Source organism: Castor canadensis, chromosome 3, assembly GCF_047511655.1.
Source record: "Castor canadensis chromosome 3, mCasCan1.hap1v2, whole genome shotgun sequence".
NCBI lineage: Eukaryota > Metazoa > Chordata > Mammalia > Rodentia > Castoridae > Castor > Castor canadensis.
Genome location: NC_133388.1, coordinates 86,855,750 through 86,876,021, shown reverse-complemented (window position 1 = coordinate 86,876,021; position 20,272 = coordinate 86,855,750). Strand labels below are relative to the sequence as shown.

General features: G+C 51.1%; 2 protein-coding genes across 8 annotated transcripts; both read left to right on the top strand.

Moving 5' to 3' along the window:
* Positions 1–319: 319 nt before the first annotated feature.
* On the top strand, positions 320–5,213 carry Mrpl52 (mitochondrial ribosomal protein L52). Of its 7 annotated transcripts, none has more exons than XM_074068405.1 (5): positions 345–473; positions 561–618; positions 690–757; positions 4,038–4,109; positions 5,041–5,213. In XM_074068405.1, the coding sequence occupies exons 1-5, from the start codon at positions 368–370 to the stop codon at positions 5,205–5,207; spliced, it is 471 nt and encodes a 156-aa protein (XP_073924506.1). In that variant the 5' UTR covers positions 345–367; the 3' UTR covers positions 5,208–5,213. The 7 variants fall into 7 exon arrangements, with proteins under 7 accessions (XP_073924502.1, XP_073924503.1, XP_073924506.1 ...); XM_020162837.2 differs by having other exon boundaries at positions 384–473; positions 558–618; positions 4,038–4,102; XM_020162838.2 differs by having other exon boundaries at positions 388–473; positions 4,038–4,102.
* A 2,183-nt stretch (positions 5,214–7,396) lies between these two features.
* Positions 7,397–17,654, top strand: Mmp14 (matrix metallopeptidase 14). Its single transcript, XM_074068400.1, has 10 exons — positions 7,397–7,793; positions 11,459–11,607; positions 12,120–12,242; positions 12,601–12,908; positions 13,480–13,641; positions 13,934–14,094; positions 14,277–14,415; positions 14,526–14,676; positions 15,148–15,263; positions 15,635–17,654. The coding sequence occupies exons 1-10, from the start codon at positions 7,686–7,688 to the stop codon at positions 15,964–15,966; spliced, it is 1,749 nt and encodes a 582-aa protein (XP_073924501.1). The 5' UTR covers positions 7,397–7,685; the 3' UTR covers positions 15,967–17,654.
* Positions 17,655–20,272: the final 2,618 nt, after the last annotated feature.

Sequence of the window (20,272 nt, the reverse complement as noted above, 5' to 3'; positions counted from 1 at the left end):
TAAATAAGGTCCCAGAAACCAAAATTTTCTCATTTGCTCTACATCTGACCCCTTCTCTTTATCTGGGAAAAATATGGTATGGAGATGGAGGAAACGGTAGAATGAGGGAAGGTGATGTTACTCCTCCAAGCTAAAAATCACTAACTAGCGAGCGCTGAGGGAGGTCATAGGAAGAGCTTAGCACAGTTTAGTCGGGCATAGAAATCCCAGGGTGGACACAGAGGAAGTCCACCGCCAAAGACCATCCCTGAGCACGCATGCGCAGGACGCCGGCTGTGTCTCGCCCAAAAGACCCTCCCCTCAGGTGCCCTTCACTTCCGTACGATGACCCAAGATGGCGGGGCCCGTGATTGAAAACCGATTCAAGATGGCGGCTTCCCGTTTCCCCCGCGGCATCGCGCGTGGTCCCCGAGGCCACGCCCACTTCCGGCTCCTGGGTCTCAGAATGGCTGCTCTGGGAACCGTGCTCTCGAGTGAGTGGACTTGGGGCGGGAGGACTCGGGGAGCCTGTGCGGGCGGGTCCGCGGCCTCTCCCGTAACTCTGTCTCTCTCCCTAGCAGGTGTCCGGAGGCTGCACTGCGGCGTGTCGGCTCAGGCAGGCAGCCATTGGCGACTCCGGTGAGTGCGGGGTGCGGGGAGGAGGGCGCCCGAAGCCGCGCCGAGTTCTCACGACTGCCTCCCTCCCCCAGGCAGGGCATGGCTGCCAGCCCGTCAGGCTACGGGCCGCTGACGGAGCTCCCAGACTGGTCTTTCGCCGGTGAGCGTGCATGTGTTCCCTCGGAGGGGACCGCCCCTGGGCGGCGTGGGGGAGTGGTGTCAAGGGGAGGGCGTGTCTGAGTGGGAAAACGAGGTGAACGAGGGAAAAAGCCCTCTTGTTTATGTTGTCACTTAAACTGGGACAAGGGCAGGTAAAGCGGTGCAAGAGCTTGACTCGTGGCAGTGAGCAGAGGGTCATCCTAACTTGAGGCGCCCTAGGGCCGGAGGGGATGACAAGATCTTCACGTTTCTCAACGGGGGACATGATTTTTAAATAATTAGAAAGAACCACTCTTCTGTATGGTGACTGCATTTTTTGGTACGAAATACTAGAGGAACTCTTTGAAAGGCTGTGAAAAGGAGCATTTCTGAAGGGTAGAAGATGGAGGATCACAGGCTTTATTAAAAAAAAAAAAAAAACTCCAGGCGTGGTGGTACACATCTGTAATCCCAGCAGTAGAGAGGCTAGGGCAAGAGGATGGTGAGTTCTAGGCCTGCCTAGATGCATAGTAAGACCCTGTCTTAACTCCCCCACCTCTAAAAAGAAAAGAGAGAATAGATACTAGCTCTAAAAGGGAGGAACCTCGGAGAAGTTGAAGCCACTCCCCACTTTATATGGGAGTACAGTTTACAGGTAGGAAAAATTGAGGCCTACAGAAGTGAAAAGCCTGTACTATATTCGGTTAGTAGAAAAGCCAAGACTAGAACTGGGCAATGGAGGGCCTCCTTCACAACAGGGAGACCTGAGTGTTAATACCCTATTGGTTGGTTGTCTAGGAGTAACATCGTGCATGTTCAGTTACTTGGTGACTGAAGAGGATGGTGAAGATTGTTTTCACTTGATATTTGCTGTAGGAAGCCTAGAATCTATCCGTAGTAGTATGCAATATTAGAATGACAGGAACAGTGAGTACCTGTACTTTGGGGGGTATGAGGTGCTGGGGTTGAACCTAGCAAGAGCCTCTTGCATACATTAAGCATATACTCTACCACTGTGCCACTGAGCTACATCCCAGCCCCTTGTATTCTTTTCTTTTTTTTTTTTTTTAACTGGGGTTTGAACTCAGGACCAAATCTTGAGCCACTCCACCAGTCCTTTTTTGTGAAGGGTCTTTTCAAGATAGGATCTCTGGAGCTATTTGCCCAGGCTGGTTTTGAACCCTGATCCTCCTGATCCTCTGCCTCCTGAGTAACTAGGATTACAGGGTATGAGCACTGGTGCCCAGCTTCCTCCCTGTATTTCCTAATCCAAGCTTCCTTGCTTGCTAACTTTGAGTTATTGAAATGTTACTTAATTTTATCTGATTTTCAAGGATTTTACACTTGTTAGGATAAAGTAAAACAATATACACACTATTCATCCCCTTTTTAGGGGAAGTAGTAGTTAACATGTTCTCGCCGTGTATCCTAGGCAGGTCTTAAACTCATCCTCCTGAACGTAGATTATGGATATGTGCCACCATGTCTAGCTTTAGTCTCTGGTTCTCTTTTTTTATTTATTTTTTGGCAGTACTGGGGTTTGAACTCAGGGCTTTGCAGTTACTAGGCAGGTGCTCTACCACTTGAGCCACTCTGACAGTCGGTTCCTTTTTTTCTTGTGGTACTGGGGTTTGAATGTAGAGCCTCATGGTTGCTATGCAGGCACTCTTACCACTTAAACTACTCTACCAGCCCTATTTTTGTGAAAGGTTTTTCGAGATAGGGTCTCAGGACCTATTTGCCCGGGCTTGCTTCGATCTGAAATTCTCCTGATCTCTGCCTCCTGAGTAGCTAGGATTACAGGCATGAGCCACTGGTGCCTGGCTGTGTTGGGTATTTTTGAGAGAGGGTCTCACTTTTTGACCAAGCTGGTCTTGAACCAGGATCCTTATCTTTGCCTCTTGAGTAGCTAGGATTACAGGTGTGAGCCACCACCACCCAGCCTAGTTCCCTTTATTAGTAAATAATACCTCTTACCTGTCTTGCCTTCAAACTTTTGGCAGAATTTTCAGTTTCTTTTTCTTGGGAGCGGGAGAGGGTGGTTTTTTGAAATGGGGTCTTCCTTATGTGGCCTGAAATTTGTCATCCTCCTGCCTCAGTCTCCCAAGTGTACAGTATGCAATAAGATTGAGTACTGAAATACTATTGTTTACTTTTAAAACAAACTAGTTCTCCTCATCTCCATTATAAACTTACTTGAGGTCAGATACTGCATTATGGAATCTTTTAGCATGTGGTTTTATGCCTACACTATATTGTGAACAGCAAAAGCTAGCTATACAATTCCTGATTTAAACAAACTTAAAATCTGGCTGGGAAAACAAAGCATGAATATTTTTCTTTTTCTTTTTTTTTTTTTTTTTTTTTAGTGGATCTGGGTTTGAACTCAGGGCTTCATTTGTTCTTAGCAAAGCAGGCTTTCTACTGCTTGAGCCACACCTCAAGCTCCGATTATTTGGAGATGAGATCTTGAGAACTATTTGTCTAGGCTGGCCTTGATCCTCCAGATCTCAGCCTCCCAAGTAGCTAGGATTACAGTTGTGAGCCACTGGTTCCCAGCTAGCAGAAACATTTTAAAATTAAAACAATAGTATTTCAGTACTCAGTCCCATTCCAGGAGGATCTGAGATAGCTAAAAAATGCTAAAAGTAATAGGGCAAATGTCCCAAGGCAAATAAATGAATATTAAATGGCAAGTACTTCTTTTAAGAGAGAGAGCATGCTTGAGGCCCTGGGTTGAAGGAAGGAAGGGAGGAAGGAAGAAGGAGGTGGAGGGGGGAGGGAGGGAGTTGGAGGTTTCAGGGGAAAACTTGAATGGGCCCTCTATGGATAAGGATGAGGACTTGGACTTGGCTGGGAAGAAAGGAAAGGAGAGTACTTAGGACGCTGAGGAAAGAGGATCTTGAGTTCTAGGTCAGCCTGGACTACATAGCAAGGCCCTATCTCCAAAAAAAGAGGGCATTTCATTGTACAATTTGATAGAATTTAACCAAGATTCATTCACATGAAGGGTTTCTAAAGATAGAACAGAGGATTCTGAATTGCAGATCACCTTGGATTCCGGGCTAATGAGGGTTAAGTGAAATAGAGTAGGAACATGCCTAGGAACTTAATTTTTGTTGGTTCTGTCATACCTCAGCCTTGCAGATGAAGGACTTATTTTAGGAGAATTATGCTACGCTGGATGTGAAAGGGAAGAGAAGAGCTAGAGATTGTTTCTTCCCTCATTCCTTTCACAGTGTTTGGACAAGGTGCCTCAGACCATCTCTAACCCTTTTCTTTTCTCTCACTTCTATCTGTAGATGGCCGCCCTGCACCCCCAATGAAAGGCCAGCTTCGAAGAAAAGCCCAAAGGGAGAAGTTTGCAGTGAGTGGCTAGAGCTCCAGCTAGGGCTACTAGTGTGTAATTGGAGGAAGAAAATTTAAATCATAATTTGTTCTGGGCTGTGTTGTACCTAAGCTAACACAATCTTGGTGAACCAAGATTTTAACAGCCACATATTTTGTTTGGCAGTGCTGGGATCAACTCCAGGACTTCATGTACAATAAGCATGTGCTTCACCACTGATGTTTTTGTTTTGTGTATGTTTGTTATTTTTGTTTTGTTTTTTGGCAGTACTGGAGTTTGAACTCAGGGCCTCTTGCTTGTTAGGCAGGCACTCTACCACATGAGCCATTCTGCCAGCCGTATTTTTGTGTTGGGTATTTTCAGATCAGGCGCATTCAGGGTGGTATGGCAGTAGACTGTGCTGGGTATTTTCAAGATAGGCTCTTGAAAACTGTTTTCCAGGGCTGGGCTCAAACCATAGTCCTCCTGATCTCTGTCTCCTAAGTAGCTAGGATTATAGGTGGGAGCCATCAGTGCCTATCAGTCAGTTTTGGTTGTTTTTTTTGTTTTTTTGTTTTTTTTTTTTTTGCAATACTGGAGTTTGAACTCAGGGTCTACACCTTGAGCCACTCTGCCAGCCCTTTTTTGTGAACTGTTTCCCCCAGCTGGCTTCAAACCGGGATCCTCCTGATCTCTACCTCCTGAGTAGCTAGAATTATAGACATGAGCATCAGTACCTGGCCAGCCAGATGGCTTAATAGCACTGTGAGAAGGAATCAACTGGGGCACTCCTAGGGCAGAAACCAATTAGAGGCATTCTACCTCACATTTTGCTACCTCCCTTCTGCTTCCTAACTCATTCCCCAGTCAGCAGTGTCAATTTCCAGCCGAAACCTCTGACTTTGTGAAAGAAAGGATATAATGGTGCGATACACAAGTCCCAGATGTTATCCATACTGTTTTCCTGTCTGTTTCAGAGACGAGTTGTACTGCTGTCACAGGAAATAGACGCTGGATTACAGACATGGGAGCTCAGGCAGAAAGAGAAGTTGCAGGAAGAAGAAAGGAAGCAGAAAAATGCTCTTATACCCAAAGGGGCTTCACTACAGAGCCCACTTCCAAGTCAATAAAAAGCAACTCCTGACCTCTTCCCCAGCCTCTCTCTGACTTTTTTCTATCACCTGGATGCCTCATCCCAGGCAGAAGAGAGCCTATATGTTCTGTCTTCTTTTAAAAGGACTCTGATACCAGGCAAGACAGGCTGTAAGATCACTGTTTGGAAGGCTTGGCTCAATGGCCTTCCTCATCCTGCACTCCATTCCAGTTCAGCTAAATCTTGTTCTGCAGTTTTGGGAGGTTTTGCTTTGTTATGGTTTGTATTTTTTCTTGTGCTGGAGATTGAACCCAGGGCCTTGTGCAAGCTAGCCAAGCACTCTTAACACTCCGAATTTGCTCTGGGATTCTTATGCCCTCCTTTGCAGCCCATATGACTGGCACAAGCTATGTGCAGTATCTGCTCCTTTTTTTCTTTTTCTTACATTTTTATTAGGATATATTTGTTGCAGAGGGGGATTCATTGTGACAATGCCAAGTAAGTTTACATTGTGCAATTTTAGGTTACCCCTACCATCTCTCCCCCTCAACCCCTCCCCCCAGAGCAATTGTGAGAGGGTTTGTTCTATTTAGTATATGTGTATAAGACCCTTCAACTATCTTCCCTAACCTTCCATTCACCCTCCCAATATCTGAAAAGAGGGCAATACTTGGTTTAGCCAGGTACTAAAGTCATTAGTAACTCATACACAGGTTGGTCATGTGCAGTTCACATTTAATAAAGGTTTTGATGAAAAAAGATTCCAGCTGAGGTCCCCTTCTTGGTAAGCAACTGGTACTCGTTTTCCTAAGGCTCAGATACATGATCCAGGAGGAGACCCCCACTGGGAAGGCAGACATGGAAAGAATCAAACTTGGCTATTTCATATTCTAGTGAAGGAGTTGGGTTCTAAAGTCTCCATGGTTCTGACTTAAAATTCAAGGTTGTTTGAAGAGGGGCTTCCACCCACCCACCCCCCCCCCACTCACACAGGGACTCAGCCCCAAAGCAGTCACTGTGGAACTAATCCCCACCATTCTACAAACTGAAAGCTGCCCAGGACCTGGGAAGGCTTTCATTTTGTTGATCATGAGCACACCCATGGATTCTGAGGGCAAAGGACCTTTGTTCCTGTTCCAGTACAGAGCACTGGACATCCATCTTTCTGCTACAAATGTGATAGTTCCTGGATCTCTGGGATTTCCGGAGCTTCCTACCTGACCTAATTTCTATCCAACCCTCCTTTATTGCTTCCCTTGCTTTCCCTCCCTTCCTCTCCCCACTACCTCTTTCCTCTCTCGCTGACCAGATGCAATTCTTGGATCTTAGATTTCGCTGATGGTCGAATTTTCTGTCTCCCACACTTTTCCTGCTTCTGTTGTGCTCTTTTGTGCTGCTTTTTCTAGATCTAGTTCTCAACCTCTTATCTGTGTCCCTTTCTCATGTCAGCTTCAGTGTGCCTCCCCCACCCCCTTCCCTGCATACCTCACTCTTTGTTCTGAGTCCAGTCAGTCACTGAAGATTTTACTCTAAGGAATTGTCTCCTTTCCCATTATAAAGGCACAATGAAACTCCAAAGTCCTAACTACCATTCCTTCCCTCTATTCCAGCAATTTCGACAAACCCGATGTGCTTTTCCCCAGTTCCATGGCCTTAATCCCTAGAACTGAAGCCAGTCCTCACTTAGTGGCCACCATTCAAGAGGACAATAATAAAGAGCACATTTGTCTTTCTATAAGGATGGATCCCAGATCCATCAGTGTAGTTGGGTTTGTTTGGTAGTGGGTTTGATTATGGTTTGGGGGCAGGGGAGGGACAGAGGTGGTTAACAACAGGTAACCTTCTAACTTAGTAAATGTCCCTTTGCCAACCTTCCTCACACATGGAAGACCACTCCCCACCACCACCACCAGGGAACCCTGAGTTCCTTGTTGGCCCTAGCCACCCAGGCTTTCAATACTTCCCCTCTGAGGTGAGATAAATGCTGAATACCACGGGAATCAAGCCACCCAAAATGTGCTTAGGAAGAGAAAGTTTCCCACACATCCCCGGTCCCCTGGGTCCCCCTACAGCTCCCAGTTGTTGGCTATGGTCTCAACCCCTGCAGATGGCAGCCTGCACCACAGAAAAGCAACTTTGGGTTTGGTGTTTTGTTTTTTTTTTTTTCCCCCTTCTCCAGCTCTTGGCTGTAATTGGATTCAGACTGAAACAAACCACGTCCCCACCAGGAAAGGAGGGCATTGGGGCGGGGGCGGAGGAGAGGCTGCGGGAGAAGGGAGGGACTAAAGGAGAGAGTAGAGAGGGCTTCCAACCCAGTTCGCAGACTAAGCAGAAGAAAGATCAAAAAACGAGAAAGAGAAGAGCGAACGGGTACTTTCAAGAACAATCCCCTCACCTCCTCGCCGCAGTGATCCAGGGATCCAAAGTCAGTGCCTGCGGAAGACAAAGGCGCCGAGGGAGCAGCGGCTACCCCAGGGCGTGGGCCCGCTGCGGAGCCCGCTCGGTCCGGCCGCCCCGAAAACTTGGACCATGTCTCCCTCCCCGCGAACCTCCCGCAGCCTCCTGCTCCCCCTGCTCACGCTCGGTACCGCTCTCGCCTCCCTCGGCTCGGCCCAAAGCAGCAACTTCAGCCCCGAAGTAAGTGAGCTCCTCTGGCCTGCCCGGAGTAGCGCCCGCCGGGGAGGCGAGCCCGGGGGTCTCCGAGGGGACAGTCCCTCCGAGAGGAGGGCTCTGAGGATCTCGGCCTCTCGGGCCTGCACGATCCCCTCCTTTTCCCTACCCTCCTCCTCGCCAAGCTTTCAAGTCGATCCAACTTTTGCCTGCCTCGGACCACCCCCCCCCCCGCCCTCCGCCGCCGGCTGCCTGCCTTTCCCGTCCCTTCCTTCCCTTAGAACACCCCCCACACCCAGTTCCCCTGGGCTCTGCGCTCGGCTTCTGGGAGCCCGATGAACATTTGGACTCCGCTCAAACCCCGCGCGGTCCCAGCTCCTTGTCATGTGCGAGTTTGTTTCTTCAACTTTCCAGCGCTCCCGCGCGCGCCCTCCACGCACGCATCTGCTGCCCCACGGGGTGGCGGGCTTCGGGCCGTGCGCCCCCGCCTCCCGGAGGCGACCCCTCGGATCCCTGCCCCGAGCCTGGCGGTGGCCGCGATCACACACACACGCACACACACACACAAAAGCTCTTGTGAGTTGTGAGCCCAAAGCTCGCCGAGCCGACGCCTCCCCTGTCCCCACCCCCGCCGGCCCCTCCAGGCCCTTTTTGCTGTTAATTGTTTTTCTGTGTTAATTGCAGGGAGATTGGGGGCGTCGCACCGGGAGTGGGGAGCGGGCAGGCCCAGGGCGCTCTCGCACGTCGCTACTGACTCTACCGCCCCCACCCCCATCCCTATCCCTTCCCTGACCATGGCCCACCCGGCCTTGGAGAAAACCGCGTGGGAGTTGCTTGAGGAAGTTTGTCCTCCCTCACTCTTTTATTTTGGGGTGAAGGTGGGAGACGGACTTAATCGGCTTCTTATTTTGGGCCATCCCAACCCACTCAGCCCCGCGAGGGCCTGGGTGCGGTCGGGAGGGGCTGGGAAAGGCCCAAGACGGGGGATGGGTTCTGGCTTTGGCTTCCTCCGCCCTGGTCCCAGTCCTGGTCCCACCCCGAGAGGAAACCTCTCCAGTAAGAAGAACACGCTCTCTCTGTCCCCGAAGGGTTCTTGGACTGAAAGGAAAAGTGTAGTTAAAGCAATGGAGCTGTCGTGCTCAGAGACCACGTAGAGTAAAAATCCTCCCTGGAGCTACAGATTAAGCCTGATGGTCAGGGAGAAGAAGGCACCCTTATCTCAGGCCTGGAGCCCCAACTTGAGCCTGAAGGGAGAGCTCCTAACAAAAGGAACCTGGGCATTTGGGGGACTGCCCACTGCCAACTTCACCGCCTTTTTCCCTCCTATGTCCCACTAGGCCTCCTAGGGGAGGGGCGACATCACTGGCTCTGTTTTAAGTGGGTCATGGGCTTCCCAATGCCAGAACCATTTGCTTCTGGGCCACCGAATGTTGGGAAGCAGAAAGGGGGAGGGGCAGGTCCAGAGGCTGGGAGCCAGGGCTGCTGTAGAGCAGGAGATCCCCCTGCCTCCTCCAGGACTTCTAAGGTGTAAAGCATTCCCTTGACTTTCCCCTTGGGGAATACCTTGCTGTGCTCATTCATCAAGGCTTTGCTGTGTGCTGTGGCTCAACAGAGTTGTTCCTTTTCCAGGCCAATCTGGAAGGAGAGCAGAGGTGGCCCAGGCAGTTTGGTCCTTTCCGCCAGGCCACCACAGCTCTGCACCAGCTCCAGTACAGCCCTCCCCTCCCCTTGGCATGTTGGGGCACTCTGCCCTTCCCCCAACCCAGCCGCAGACACAAGAGTCCTCTCTTCTGTGGTTCCGACCTCATAGTCTCTGTGGTTCTTGCTTTGCTCAGAGCCTGCCTGCCCCTGTGAGATGGAGGGAAGAATCTTGCCCAGGCCTGGGAGGAGGAAAGGGATGGCGACACTTCTTTTCCAGGCCTTGTGGCTCACTTGAGTCCAGGGAAGTTCCTTTCTTTACTAAGCCTCCATTTTCCTCTATAGAGTATGGGGCAGGGGTTGTGAATGTGACTGTTTAGACCTGCCTACCTCTTGAGTGTCTCACAGGAGATTTATCCCAGCACCCACCACCCATCGGGCACCTTGTCCAAACAGGCCTCACTTCTCCAGACTTTCAGTTCCAGGGGCAGGCCACTCCTATCCTCTCCCAAGTCCTGAAGCAGTTGCTTCCTGAGAGGGGTCAGAAGCCTGGGGTGTGTTTGTCCTACAGGTGAGGCTAGGGCCAGAGGGAGTTTCCTGCATATTTGGCACAGCAGGACTCCTGAGGGCACTGGCTGTGGCATCAGCCAGCACAGGTCAGGGCAAGCCTGCAGCTCCCAGAGAACAGCTCCATACTGGAGCACCCTCCTTGGCTCCTGTCCTGTATACCAGAGTTAAACTTCATTTCCTCCTGTACCTGTGAGGAGGGGCTCTCACAGCCAGGTGGTGCTAGGGTTTTTCACACCAGGCTTATTGGCTAGGAAAAGGCTGGGTTGTTTACAGCTGAGGTTCTAACTCCCGACAGCCTTGGGGGATCAATTCCTGGAACTGTGTTGCAATTCCTGCCCGTGTGGGCTCAGGTCCCCAGTCAGCTGCTCCTGAATCACCCCCAGACCCTGTTCAAGTGTATTGCTCCACCACTAGGGCCTGCGCCTAGTGGGTAAGGACTGTGTGGAGATGGAACCATCTTTAACCATCATGGATAGGGGATGTAGCACCCAACAGCAGCCTCTACCCCTGTCTCGTCCAAGTCTCATCTTAGGCAACCTGCAGCCTACTCTGGACTCCCTAAAAAAGGCACAGCTAGAGCAAAGACCAGAGCTGTTTGAGTCATGTCTCCTCTTAAGAGAATCCAAGTATCTTCATATTCCATATATAAATTTGACTTCTCAAATTTAGAAAAATATTCCATTGTTTTCACAAAAACGGCTGACTTTTTCCTCAGAAGGGCTTTGTAGTGTGTGCATCTTTCAAACACCAAAACCTAACTTTCAATTTAAAACAATTTGCCAGCTTTCATAGTATGAACAATTTACAACATATCTGAAATAAAAATCCCACAGTTACCCCACTGCCTTCACTGAGAACCAAACAGGCCTTTAGGTTCCACGCCCCAGGCCAGATGGTGTTTGGATGGGAGCTGTATCAGACTTCTCCAAAGGCCCCAATTTCAGTTCTGGCTCCTTTTTTGCCCACCTTTCTAAAAAAAAAGTCTCAGCTGAGGGTCACAGAGGCATGGTTCCTCTGTTGCGGGAGAGCTTTGTGTTGGGCCCAAATGCAGAGCCCCTCAGCCTGACATTACCCTTCTACCCATCGTGGACACACCCCTTCTCAGATGGGACATGGCTGCATTTGCAAGAACACTGACATAGAAAAGAGAAGTACTGGAAGGAATTATAGCTCTGAGAAGACATCCTAGAACACTATGTTAAACCAGCAGGGCTCTGGTTCTCAAGAGAGCTATAGATAGTCTGGAGGTCTGGCTCCCCAATCCAGTCTGTGCTCACAGACAGCCCCCAGGGAACAAGCCATGCTGGGGTCTAGGCCAGCTTTCAGGTCAGTGGACCTGAAAGCTGAAGGATTCCTTTAGACCTGCTGCCAGAGTCAGCCTGGGAGCCCTCACAAAGCCAAGGGTGAATGCTAGGTACTGTGGGGGGCAGATGTGCCCCCTGGGTCAGGTGGGAATGCTCTAAGCCACACCCCTTTCCCTATAGGCCTGGCTACAGCAGTATGGCTACCTGCCTCCTGGGGACCTACGAACCCACACACAGCGCTCACCCCAGTCACTCTCAGCTGCCATTGCTGCCATGCAGAGATTCTACGGTTTGCAAGTGACAGGCAAGGCTGATCCAGACACCTTGAAGTAAGTGCTTGACCCTGGCAAGGATTCTGCCCAGGGAGGGTGTAAGGAAGCAATAAAGGAGGGTGGATATGGTTGATGTACTGTATATACGTATATGAAATAGAACAATGAGGGAGAGAGAAGGTGGGAGCGGACCTAACCAATGTACAATGTAAGCATATTCAGAAATGTCACAGTGAATCTCCCCTGTACAACTAATACATGCTAATAAAAATACTTCAAGGGGGGAAAAAAAAAAGAATTCTGCTCAGTGTTGCCCACTGACAACACTGAGCACTAGAATGGTGCTGAAATCCTGGCTTCTGTCCCTCATGTCCTTTCCTCATATGCTGATCCTAACCCTGACCTCATAACCTTGGCCTTTCCCCATATTGACACACACAGAGCCTCACCCAACACTGATGATGCTGGGGCCTGAGGCCAGGATCCAGGGCCTGTAATGGAGCCCCACCCTCTCCCTTGGAGACCTTTCTCTTTCATACACTGCGCTGACCCCAATCCTCCCACCCCAGGGCCATGAGGCGTCCCCGCTGTGGTGTTCCAGACAAGTTTGGGGCTGAGATCAAGGCCAACGTTCGAAGAAAGCGCTATGCCATCCAAGGCCTCAAATGGCAGCATAATGAGATCACTTTTTGGTGGGTCCAACAGACCAGTGACCTTTCTTATATCTGGTATCCTTTCTTATCAGTTATGATATGCAGAGACCAGACCTCCCGTACTTGTCCCCTCTGTTTCTGAAAAGCATCCTGGGAAGTGGGGAGGAGGTACAGCCATCAGGAGATGCACCCCAGAGTTGGGGAGCCAAAGCTTGAGGGTCCCCAATGCCTTCAGTTCTGGTGCTGAGGTGTTGTCATGCATGAGGCTGCAGAAAGAGTGGGTCTGGTGAAGGTGGCTGGGCAGTTCAGTTGAACCTGGGACAGTGCAGGAAAGGAGGATTTTGCCCCTCGTTAGCCTAACACACCCCCATTCTCTCCCCTCATGGCTGAACCTCAGCATCCAGAATTATACCCCAAAGGTGGGCGAGTATGCCACATTCGAGGCCATCCGAAAGGCTTTCCGTGTATGGGAGAGTGCCACACCACTGCGCTTCCGCGAAGTGCCCTATGCCTACATCCGAGAAGGCCATGAAAAGCAGGCGGACATCATGATCTTGTTTGCTGAGGGTTTCCATGGTGACAGCACGCCTTTTGATGGTGAGGGTGGCTTCCTGGCCCATGCCTATTTCCCAGGCCCCAACATTGGAGGAGACACTCACTTTGACTCTGCTGAGCCCTGGACTGTCCAGAATGAGGATCTGAATGGTGAGTGAAGAAACCCTGGGTCCTACTCTGGGGAGAGTCAGCCACTGTTGGAGGTGGGGAAGAGGTGTCATCCTTCCAGAATCTAAGGGCTACCAGTTGAAGTGATGCATGCCAGCAATCCCAGCACTCAAAAGGATCACAGGTTCCAGGCCTGGGCTACATAGCGAGACCGACCTTGTCTCCAAAAATAAATAAATAAATAAGTGCTAGAAGAGACCACCAAGATCTCCTAGGCTAATTTTGAACACAATCAAGAAAAAGTACCCTCACCCACTTTTTAAGAAAAATCTCCAATTTAGCTCCTAGGAGAAACTGACCCTCAGAGGGTCTTTGCTTCCATAACACAGGTCCTCCTGGGATTGGGACGCCGCCCCACAGAACTCCCACTCCACCCAGAGGAAGTTACTAAGGCTTTGTGCCTTAGATACCAAATAAGAAACTGGCCCTCAGGATTTGGTCACTTTGGGTAGACAACATGACCAGGAGGCTTGTTGGGATTGGAAGCCTCTGATGAAGCAGGAAGGCTAGAGAAGGGACCCAGGATGCCATTTCACCATCGCCATCCCTCCAGGGAACGATATCTTTCTGGTGGCTGTGCACGAGTTGGGCCATGCCCTGGGCCTGGAACATTCCAATGATCCCTCAGCCATCATGGCACCTTTCTACCAGTGGATGGACACAGAGAACTTCGTGCTGCCTGATGATGATCTCCGGGGCATTCAGCAACTTTATGGTGAGTAATCCATGCCTACACCAGCTACTCCTCTGCTCCTTGTCCCCTCCTGGTCTCTGGTCTGTGCATTTCCCCACTCTCACCCCTTCAGTCACCCACACACATGCACCACCTCACCCTACCTCCATCAGCTCCCACTTTTGAAAACATCTCTGTCACCTCCCAGCTGATTGCTTCAGCCTCCCCACAAAGGCCCATTTACACCTGTCTAAGGGTGCTGTCTGCCCATCTATATGTCCTTCCATTCCCCCTGACCCCAAGTCTGAAGTATCCCTCTTGTTCTCTCCCCCAGGGAGTGACTCAGGATCACCCACCAAGATGCCCCCTCAACCCAGGACTACCTCCCGGCCCTCCATCCCTGATAAGCCCAAAAACCCAACCTATGGACCCAACATCTGTGATGGAAACTTTGACACTGTGGCTGTGCTCCGAGGGGAGATGTTTGTTTTCAAGGTTAGAGGAAAAAGTGAGCTTGTTTGGGGAATAAAGGGGCTCTCAGTAGGAAGGCTGGGTGGAAACAGAAACAGAAAGACTGAAAATTAAAATCAAAGGATAAAGCGGGGGAGCTTTAGGACCGAGGAAGAGAACTAAGCTACAAGACATTATGTGCTCTTCTCACCTTGACTGATTTCCAGGAGCGCTGGTTCTGGCGGGTGAGAAATAACCAAGTGATGGATGGATACCCAATGCCCATTGGCCAGTTCTGGAGGGGCCTGCCTCCATCCATCAATACTGCCTATGAGAGGAAGGATGGCAAATTTGTCTTCTTCAAAGGTAACCAAGCAAGTTGGGAGGGTCTCCTTGAGGGAGCTGATGTCACTTGATTCCCAAAGACCCCAGAGCCCAACTTGAACTCAGATTCTGCCCTTCTGTCTCCTCCCCAGGAGATAAGCATTGGGTGTTTGATGAGGCTTCCCTGGAACCTGGCTACCCCAAGCACATTAAGGAGCTGGGCCGAGGGCTACCTACTGACAGGATTGATGCTGCTCTCTTCTGGATGCCCAATGGAAAGACCTACTTCTTCCGGGGAAATAAGTAAGATTTCAAGCCTTTACTCCAGGCCCCTCTCCTCAGAAACTATCATCACTACCTCCCCCAAATTTCCTTCCCAAATTCTGAAGAAAGGCCCACTTTTCCCTCAAGATGTTTTCCTGGAGAAGGAGCTGGCTGAGCCTCCACTCTTTGCCTAGCAACAGGCAGCCTCTATTGAGTGTGCGTGAGTGGGTTGGGATGTGACCGGGTCACCATTTCAGACCTGGTCATTTGATGCCTCCTGTCCTTAGCACTGTGCGGCCGCCCCAGCAGCCAGGCACTGTCATTAAGGGCTGCTGATGGCTCCTTAAAGCCTGGACCCTCCCTCCTGCACTTTGTGCTGCAGGCCCTCATTACTCAAAACCCCTGTACACAGCTACTCTTTGCTCACTGGTGCAGTCTCTCTTGGGTCCTGCTGTCCTCTGAGGACATACCCAGTGTCCAAACCACTTCCTTTTGTCACCTTTCCCCCAGGTACTACCGTTTCAATGAGGAGTTCAGGGCAGTGGACAGCGAGTACCCCAAAAACATCAATGTCTGGGAAGGAGTCCCTGAGTCTCCCAGAGGGTCATTCATGGGCAGTGATGAAGGTGAGTAGGGCAAGGGAAGTGTCTATGAGATGAGGATGGGAATAGAGAATTAAGGAAGAGAAGGAAGAAAAACAGGGAGCACATCATATATAGAAAACAGTGACAGTGATAATAGTGGAGCCCTTTCCATGTGCCAGGCTAAGTGGACTGGTGGCTAAGTGCTTTCATGAGTCTCCACCACTCCTGGCACCATAATTGCTCCCTTCGTACAATTGAGGAAACTGATGCTCAGAGAGATTAAGGTGAGCTTAGCTGGCTGTCACACTAACCAAGCTTCTTTCTGTTCTTCTCTCTTGGGGCCTTTCCCATCCCCATCCTGCCACTGTCTCCTTTCTTGTCCTCCTTACCACCTTCCTGTTGACCCCCTCCAGTCTTCACTTACTTCTACAAGGGGAACAAATACTGGAAATTCAACAACCAGAAGCTGAAGGTAGAGCCAGGCTACCCCAAGTCAGCCCTGAGAGACTGGATGGGCTGCCCATCAGGGGGCCGACCAGATGAGGGGACTGAGGAAAAGACGGAAGTGATCATCATCGAGGTGGACGAGGAGGGCAGTGGAGCCGTGAGTGCAGCTGCCATTGTGCTGCCTGTATTGCTGCTGCTCCTGGTGCTGGCAGTAGGCCTTGCAGTCTTCTTCTTCAGACGCCATGGAACCCCCAAGCGATTGCTCTACTGCCAGCGTTCTCTGCTGGATAAGGTCTGACCCCCATCGCTGGCCCACCCACTCCTACCATGAGAACTTTTGTCTCTGAAGGCAGTGGCAGCAAGAGGTGTTGGGTGGGCTGCTCCCACCTATCCTGACCCCTTCCCTCCAAACTCCCTTTCTGTCCCTTGGCTGGCCTCTCCCACCCTCACCCCTGGCATTGCTTCTTCCCTAGACGGGTCCCCTGAGGACTAAGCGGAATCCCTTCCAGCCTCTGGCCCTCAGGGGAGCCCTGTAGCTTGGTGTGTGTGCCGCCCCATCTGAATGTCATGGGAGTTCTGCACTTGAAGGCAGAATTCTCAGACCTCACTGGCCAAGGTCAAATGGGGTCATCTCCTTTTCTATCCCCTGACATACCTTAAACCTCTGAACTCTGACCTCAGGAGGCTCTGGACACTGCAGTCTTGCAATTCCTAGGTGTACTTACTTGGCAGCCTCCTACCACTCTTTTGGCTGAAAGGAATCTAATCTTGTTGAAGGGAGGGCAGAGGCCATGAGAGAGTGTGAGGGCTGGGGACTGCTCTACCACCTTGAGACCTTCGGAGAAAAACTCAAAGGGGGTCTTGGTGGCTCGCTCTGTCACGTTCCTCTCCACAAAGATCTGCCTCTGCCCTCCCTATCCTGAAGAACTTCCAAAGAAGAGCCTGAGCCATTAAGGACTAAACTGGGGCTGAGGAAACTTGGCAGCCCTAGCCCCTCTCGAATGTTAGCCTTGGATGAGGATTTCAAGGTTGGAATAGCTAAAACCAGGGGCTGTGGCCCAAAGTGGAGTGGGGCCATGGGGAGACACCGTGTCTGGAGCCCTAGGAATGAGCCTGAAGAATCTTGCTCAAATGCAGGCAGCTGGGGCTGGGACCCAAGGCAGAGCAGTCAAGGGGCAGGAAATGAAGTTTGGCTGAACAGGCCACAAAGGGTGCCACAGGGTGGGCTGCGGTACCCAAGAGAGAGCGCGTTTTACTGGGGCTCTCAGGAAGGGCCCTAAGGAAGGCACACTGGCTTCTCGTTGTCCCCTTTCTTACTGACCAGAAATCATGGAAGGGATGGGTGGGAAGCCCAGAGACAGAAGTAAAAATAGAGGGACTGGGACTCGGGGACCTAACTGAGAGAAATCACCTACTTGTGGGACCAGAGGAGGTTCCCAGAGGCCTGGCAGCATTTAGTCTACCTTCTACCCCAGTGAGAGGCAGGTGCCTGGCTGCTTCTTGGTGGGGTTGGCCCCTTACTTCCCTGATGGCTACATTCAGTCTATCATCCTGTCCTGTCCTCCCTCTCCCCACCCAGCCCACCCATTTGAAGTCTCCTTCAGCCACCAAAGGTGGTCATGGTACTGGGGACTTGGGAGAGTGAGACTCTGTGGAGGGAGTGAGAAGAGAGGGATGTCAGGGGGGGTGGGGCCTAGGAGTTGGGGAAATGGGGTGAACGGTGCTGGCAGTTCGGCTAAATTTCTGTCTTGTTTGGTTTTTTTTTTTTTTGTTTTGTTTAATGTATATTTTTATTATAATTATTATATATGAACTCCATTCAAATCGTTCCTTTTTGTTAATGAGGGGTACGGGGAGGGGTGGGGGTGGGAGGGGCAGAGGCATCTGACCCCAGGAACCTGCGGGGCGGGGCTGGGTCAGTGCCCTCTAAGGACATTTTTGACCTTGTTCAATCTTTCCACAAAGAATAAACTGTGTTTCACATTCTTTGTGTGGCTGCAATTCTGTATAGGGGTGAATGGTTTGAATAGTGGTCGAGGGGCTGGAAAAGAGAGCTGGCATCCTACGCAGCATTTTCCCTGAAGTGGAGTTTGGTATTTTTTATAAAGGAATATGTTTACTCTCAGTGAGTGGGCTAATGGGATTGAGGATCCAGAGTTGGGGAGCAGGACATACCCCACCGGGGGCTGGGGAGCAAATGACAGAGCCCAGCTGCTCTTCCCCAACCTGCCTTAAAAGGCTACCTTTGAGACACAAGGCTGCCAAAGACGAGAGGAAGTGGTCAAGCTGGGGCCCTTGGAAAATCTTCCTAAATTGCATTACCCTGTCGTGTGATCTAGCCACAGACCCTCCATTTCCTCACGCCTCTCTCACTGCAACAGGGGTATTCCCATAATCTATTTAGCTTGTGGCTCAGTGACAGGCCCTCAGACCTAAGAAGACCCTTTATGGCCTGGGTGCCACTGCTGGGGCAGAAGGAGACCAGAAGGAAAGAGAGAAAGAGGTTTCCTATGGCCTACAAGTAGCACCCTGCCTCTGGCAGAATAGTGATCCTCCCTCATTTGCCCAGGACAGCTGTGATGGTCAGGTTGGATGGGCAGAATAACAAGGCTTTGTTTCTTTTTTCCTTAGAAACTTCTGCCTCAAACAGGGTTCCCAGGCTGTCGACCCACCCTTTCTCCAAAACCAGCCTAAAGGGAGGGGTCAGTTCAGTTGCTGAGTCAGCTCAGCTGGAGAAGAGCAGCCCCCTTTCTTCTCCTGCCTTCCCTTCCTACTTCAGCCCAGCCCTCCCAAGCTCCAGCCCAGTCCCCTCCACAGCCTGCCTCAGGAGCCCTGTGCCAGTGGTCCACCCAGCTGCTCTTCAAGGGGGTTGGTGTGATTGCTTTGGCAGAAGGGTTACCCCGCCTTCCTGCCAGCTAGGAACCCTGACCCTGTGCCTGGTCTCTTGCACCTCCCCTGCCAACAGCTGTTTGGCAGGACCTGTGTCTCAGTGGAGTTGGACACCTCCACCCCACCACCCTCACCAAAAGGGATGGGGACTGAAAAGGCGGCCCCAGGGAAGTTAGGGGCATCTGGGGGTGGTAGGGGCTAAGCGTGTGGCAAGAAACTCAAAGATGAGCTCATGGCCCCTTTGTGTTTTTGTGGTCCACATCTGGAGGCAATTACAGATGTTATCCAGTGGGAGTTCTGTAAAACACAGCTGGAGCCAGTGGAGAGCCTGGGGAGGGGTGACTGCCAGAGGGAAGAGGAGGGGGAGCCTAGGGCTCCTGTGGCTGGAGTGTGGTTTCCCCATCACGAGGAAATTGTTTGGCCGTGATTCTGAAATCACAAGATGCTCTCTGAAGCCAAAGGGGAGAGATGGGAATGGAGGACTAGAGACAAAGAGGAAGAGGTCCTGGAAGCCTGGCTTCACAGGCAAACAGAATTGCGGGATGGAGGCCACAGGGTCCCGTGCCTCTGACGGGCTGGGACTAGGGCTCAGCCTGCCCAACCTCCCCCCTGGGAGGTGCCTCAGTGATCACAAGGCCCCACTTGAGTGAACCAGGCTGGAGGTCAGGCTGGGGTGAGAGGAGGCAGAGGGTCCTGAGGCTACAAAGGACCTGCAAACTCTGCTTTCGCTGGCCTGGCCGGTGTGTCCATTGGGCTTGACCCAGTTTCTCCTGTTCCAAGTTCCTTTATTCGAAAGCAGCACATGTGAGTTGGAGCAGCCAGGAGGGAGCCACAGGGAATCTGCAAGGAGGTTTGGGCAGAACCCAGGGAAATGGGTCTAAGAAAATGCTGGATTGGGGGCAAGGGCCAAGAGGGGCAGTACTCTGCCCAACAGTGCACTCTACATACTTGGAGGGGACCATGGACTCCCTCATCATCACCTCCTCTTTTCCAGGGCTCCTGCCATCAGCTGGGCCCAAGCCTCCAGGCTGCCAGCCAGGCGCTGGGTCAGTGGGCTGGGAAGGGAAGATCTAAGGAACCTCGCCCTGTGAGGGAGAGGACTGACTGCATGAGGGACACCCCACCCACTCACAATCTGCCTAGCCCTGCTGCTCCTCTCCCCACAATCTGACAGACTTCCCAGTGTCTCCCTCTGAAATGTGCCCTCCCTTTCCAGCAAAATCGTCCTCCCAGCAGCAGCCACGCAGGCACCAACATGGCCCCCATTTTACAGATGAAGCAACCAAGGCCTAGAAAGATAAATTACAGCTTCTTAGTCTAGATTTCCAACCCCAATCTGACTGATTTTTTTTTTTTTCTTTTTCTGTGCAGACGTGTTGACAAGGTCTCTTGGGTGTCTCTCCTGGTGTGGCCCCTGTATAATTGGGTGGCCTTGTGATAGTATGTTCTAGGGATCTGTCAGCATATGTGTGCTTGCTCATTGTGCCGGGGACAGAAGTGTGATGGTGAGGGAGGGGGAAAGAAGAGTTCTTCCTCAGGAAGCTGCTTTGCAGCCCATCTCTTCCCTTTTTTTTTTTTTTTTTTGATGGTATTGGGGTTTGAATTCAAGGCCTCCACCTTGAGTCACTCCACTAGCCCTTTTTTTGTAAAGGATTTTTCAATAAGGTCTCGTGAACTACTTGCCCAGGCTGGCTTTGAACCATGATCCTCCTGAT

Excerpts from the sequence above, each read along its gene's own strand:
- Mrpl52 (XM_074068405.1), top strand. The coding sequence starts at position 368 with ATGGCGGCTTCCCGTTTCCCCCGCGGCATCGCGCGTGGTCCCCGAGGC. Across the intron at positions 474-560 it reads TCTGGGAACCGTGCTCTCGA|GTGTCCGGAGGCTGCACTGC; the intron begins GTGAGTGGACTT and ends TCTCCCTAGCAG. Across the intron at positions 4,110-5,040 it reads GGAGAAGTTTGCAGTGAGTG|AGACGAGTTGTACTGCTGTC; the intron begins GCTAGAGCTCCA and ends TGTCTGTTTCAG.
- Mmp14 (XM_074068400.1), top strand. The coding sequence starts at position 7,686 with ATGTCTCCCTCCCCGCGAACCTCCCGCAGCCTCCTGCTCCCCCTGCTC. Across the intron at positions 12,243-12,600 it reads CATAATGAGATCACTTTTTG|CATCCAGAATTATACCCCAA; the intron begins GTGGGTCCAACA and ends GCTGAACCTCAG. Across the intron at positions 12,909-13,479 it reads CCAGAATGAGGATCTGAATG|GGAACGATATCTTTCTGGTG; the intron begins GTGAGTGAAGAA and ends CCATCCCTCCAG.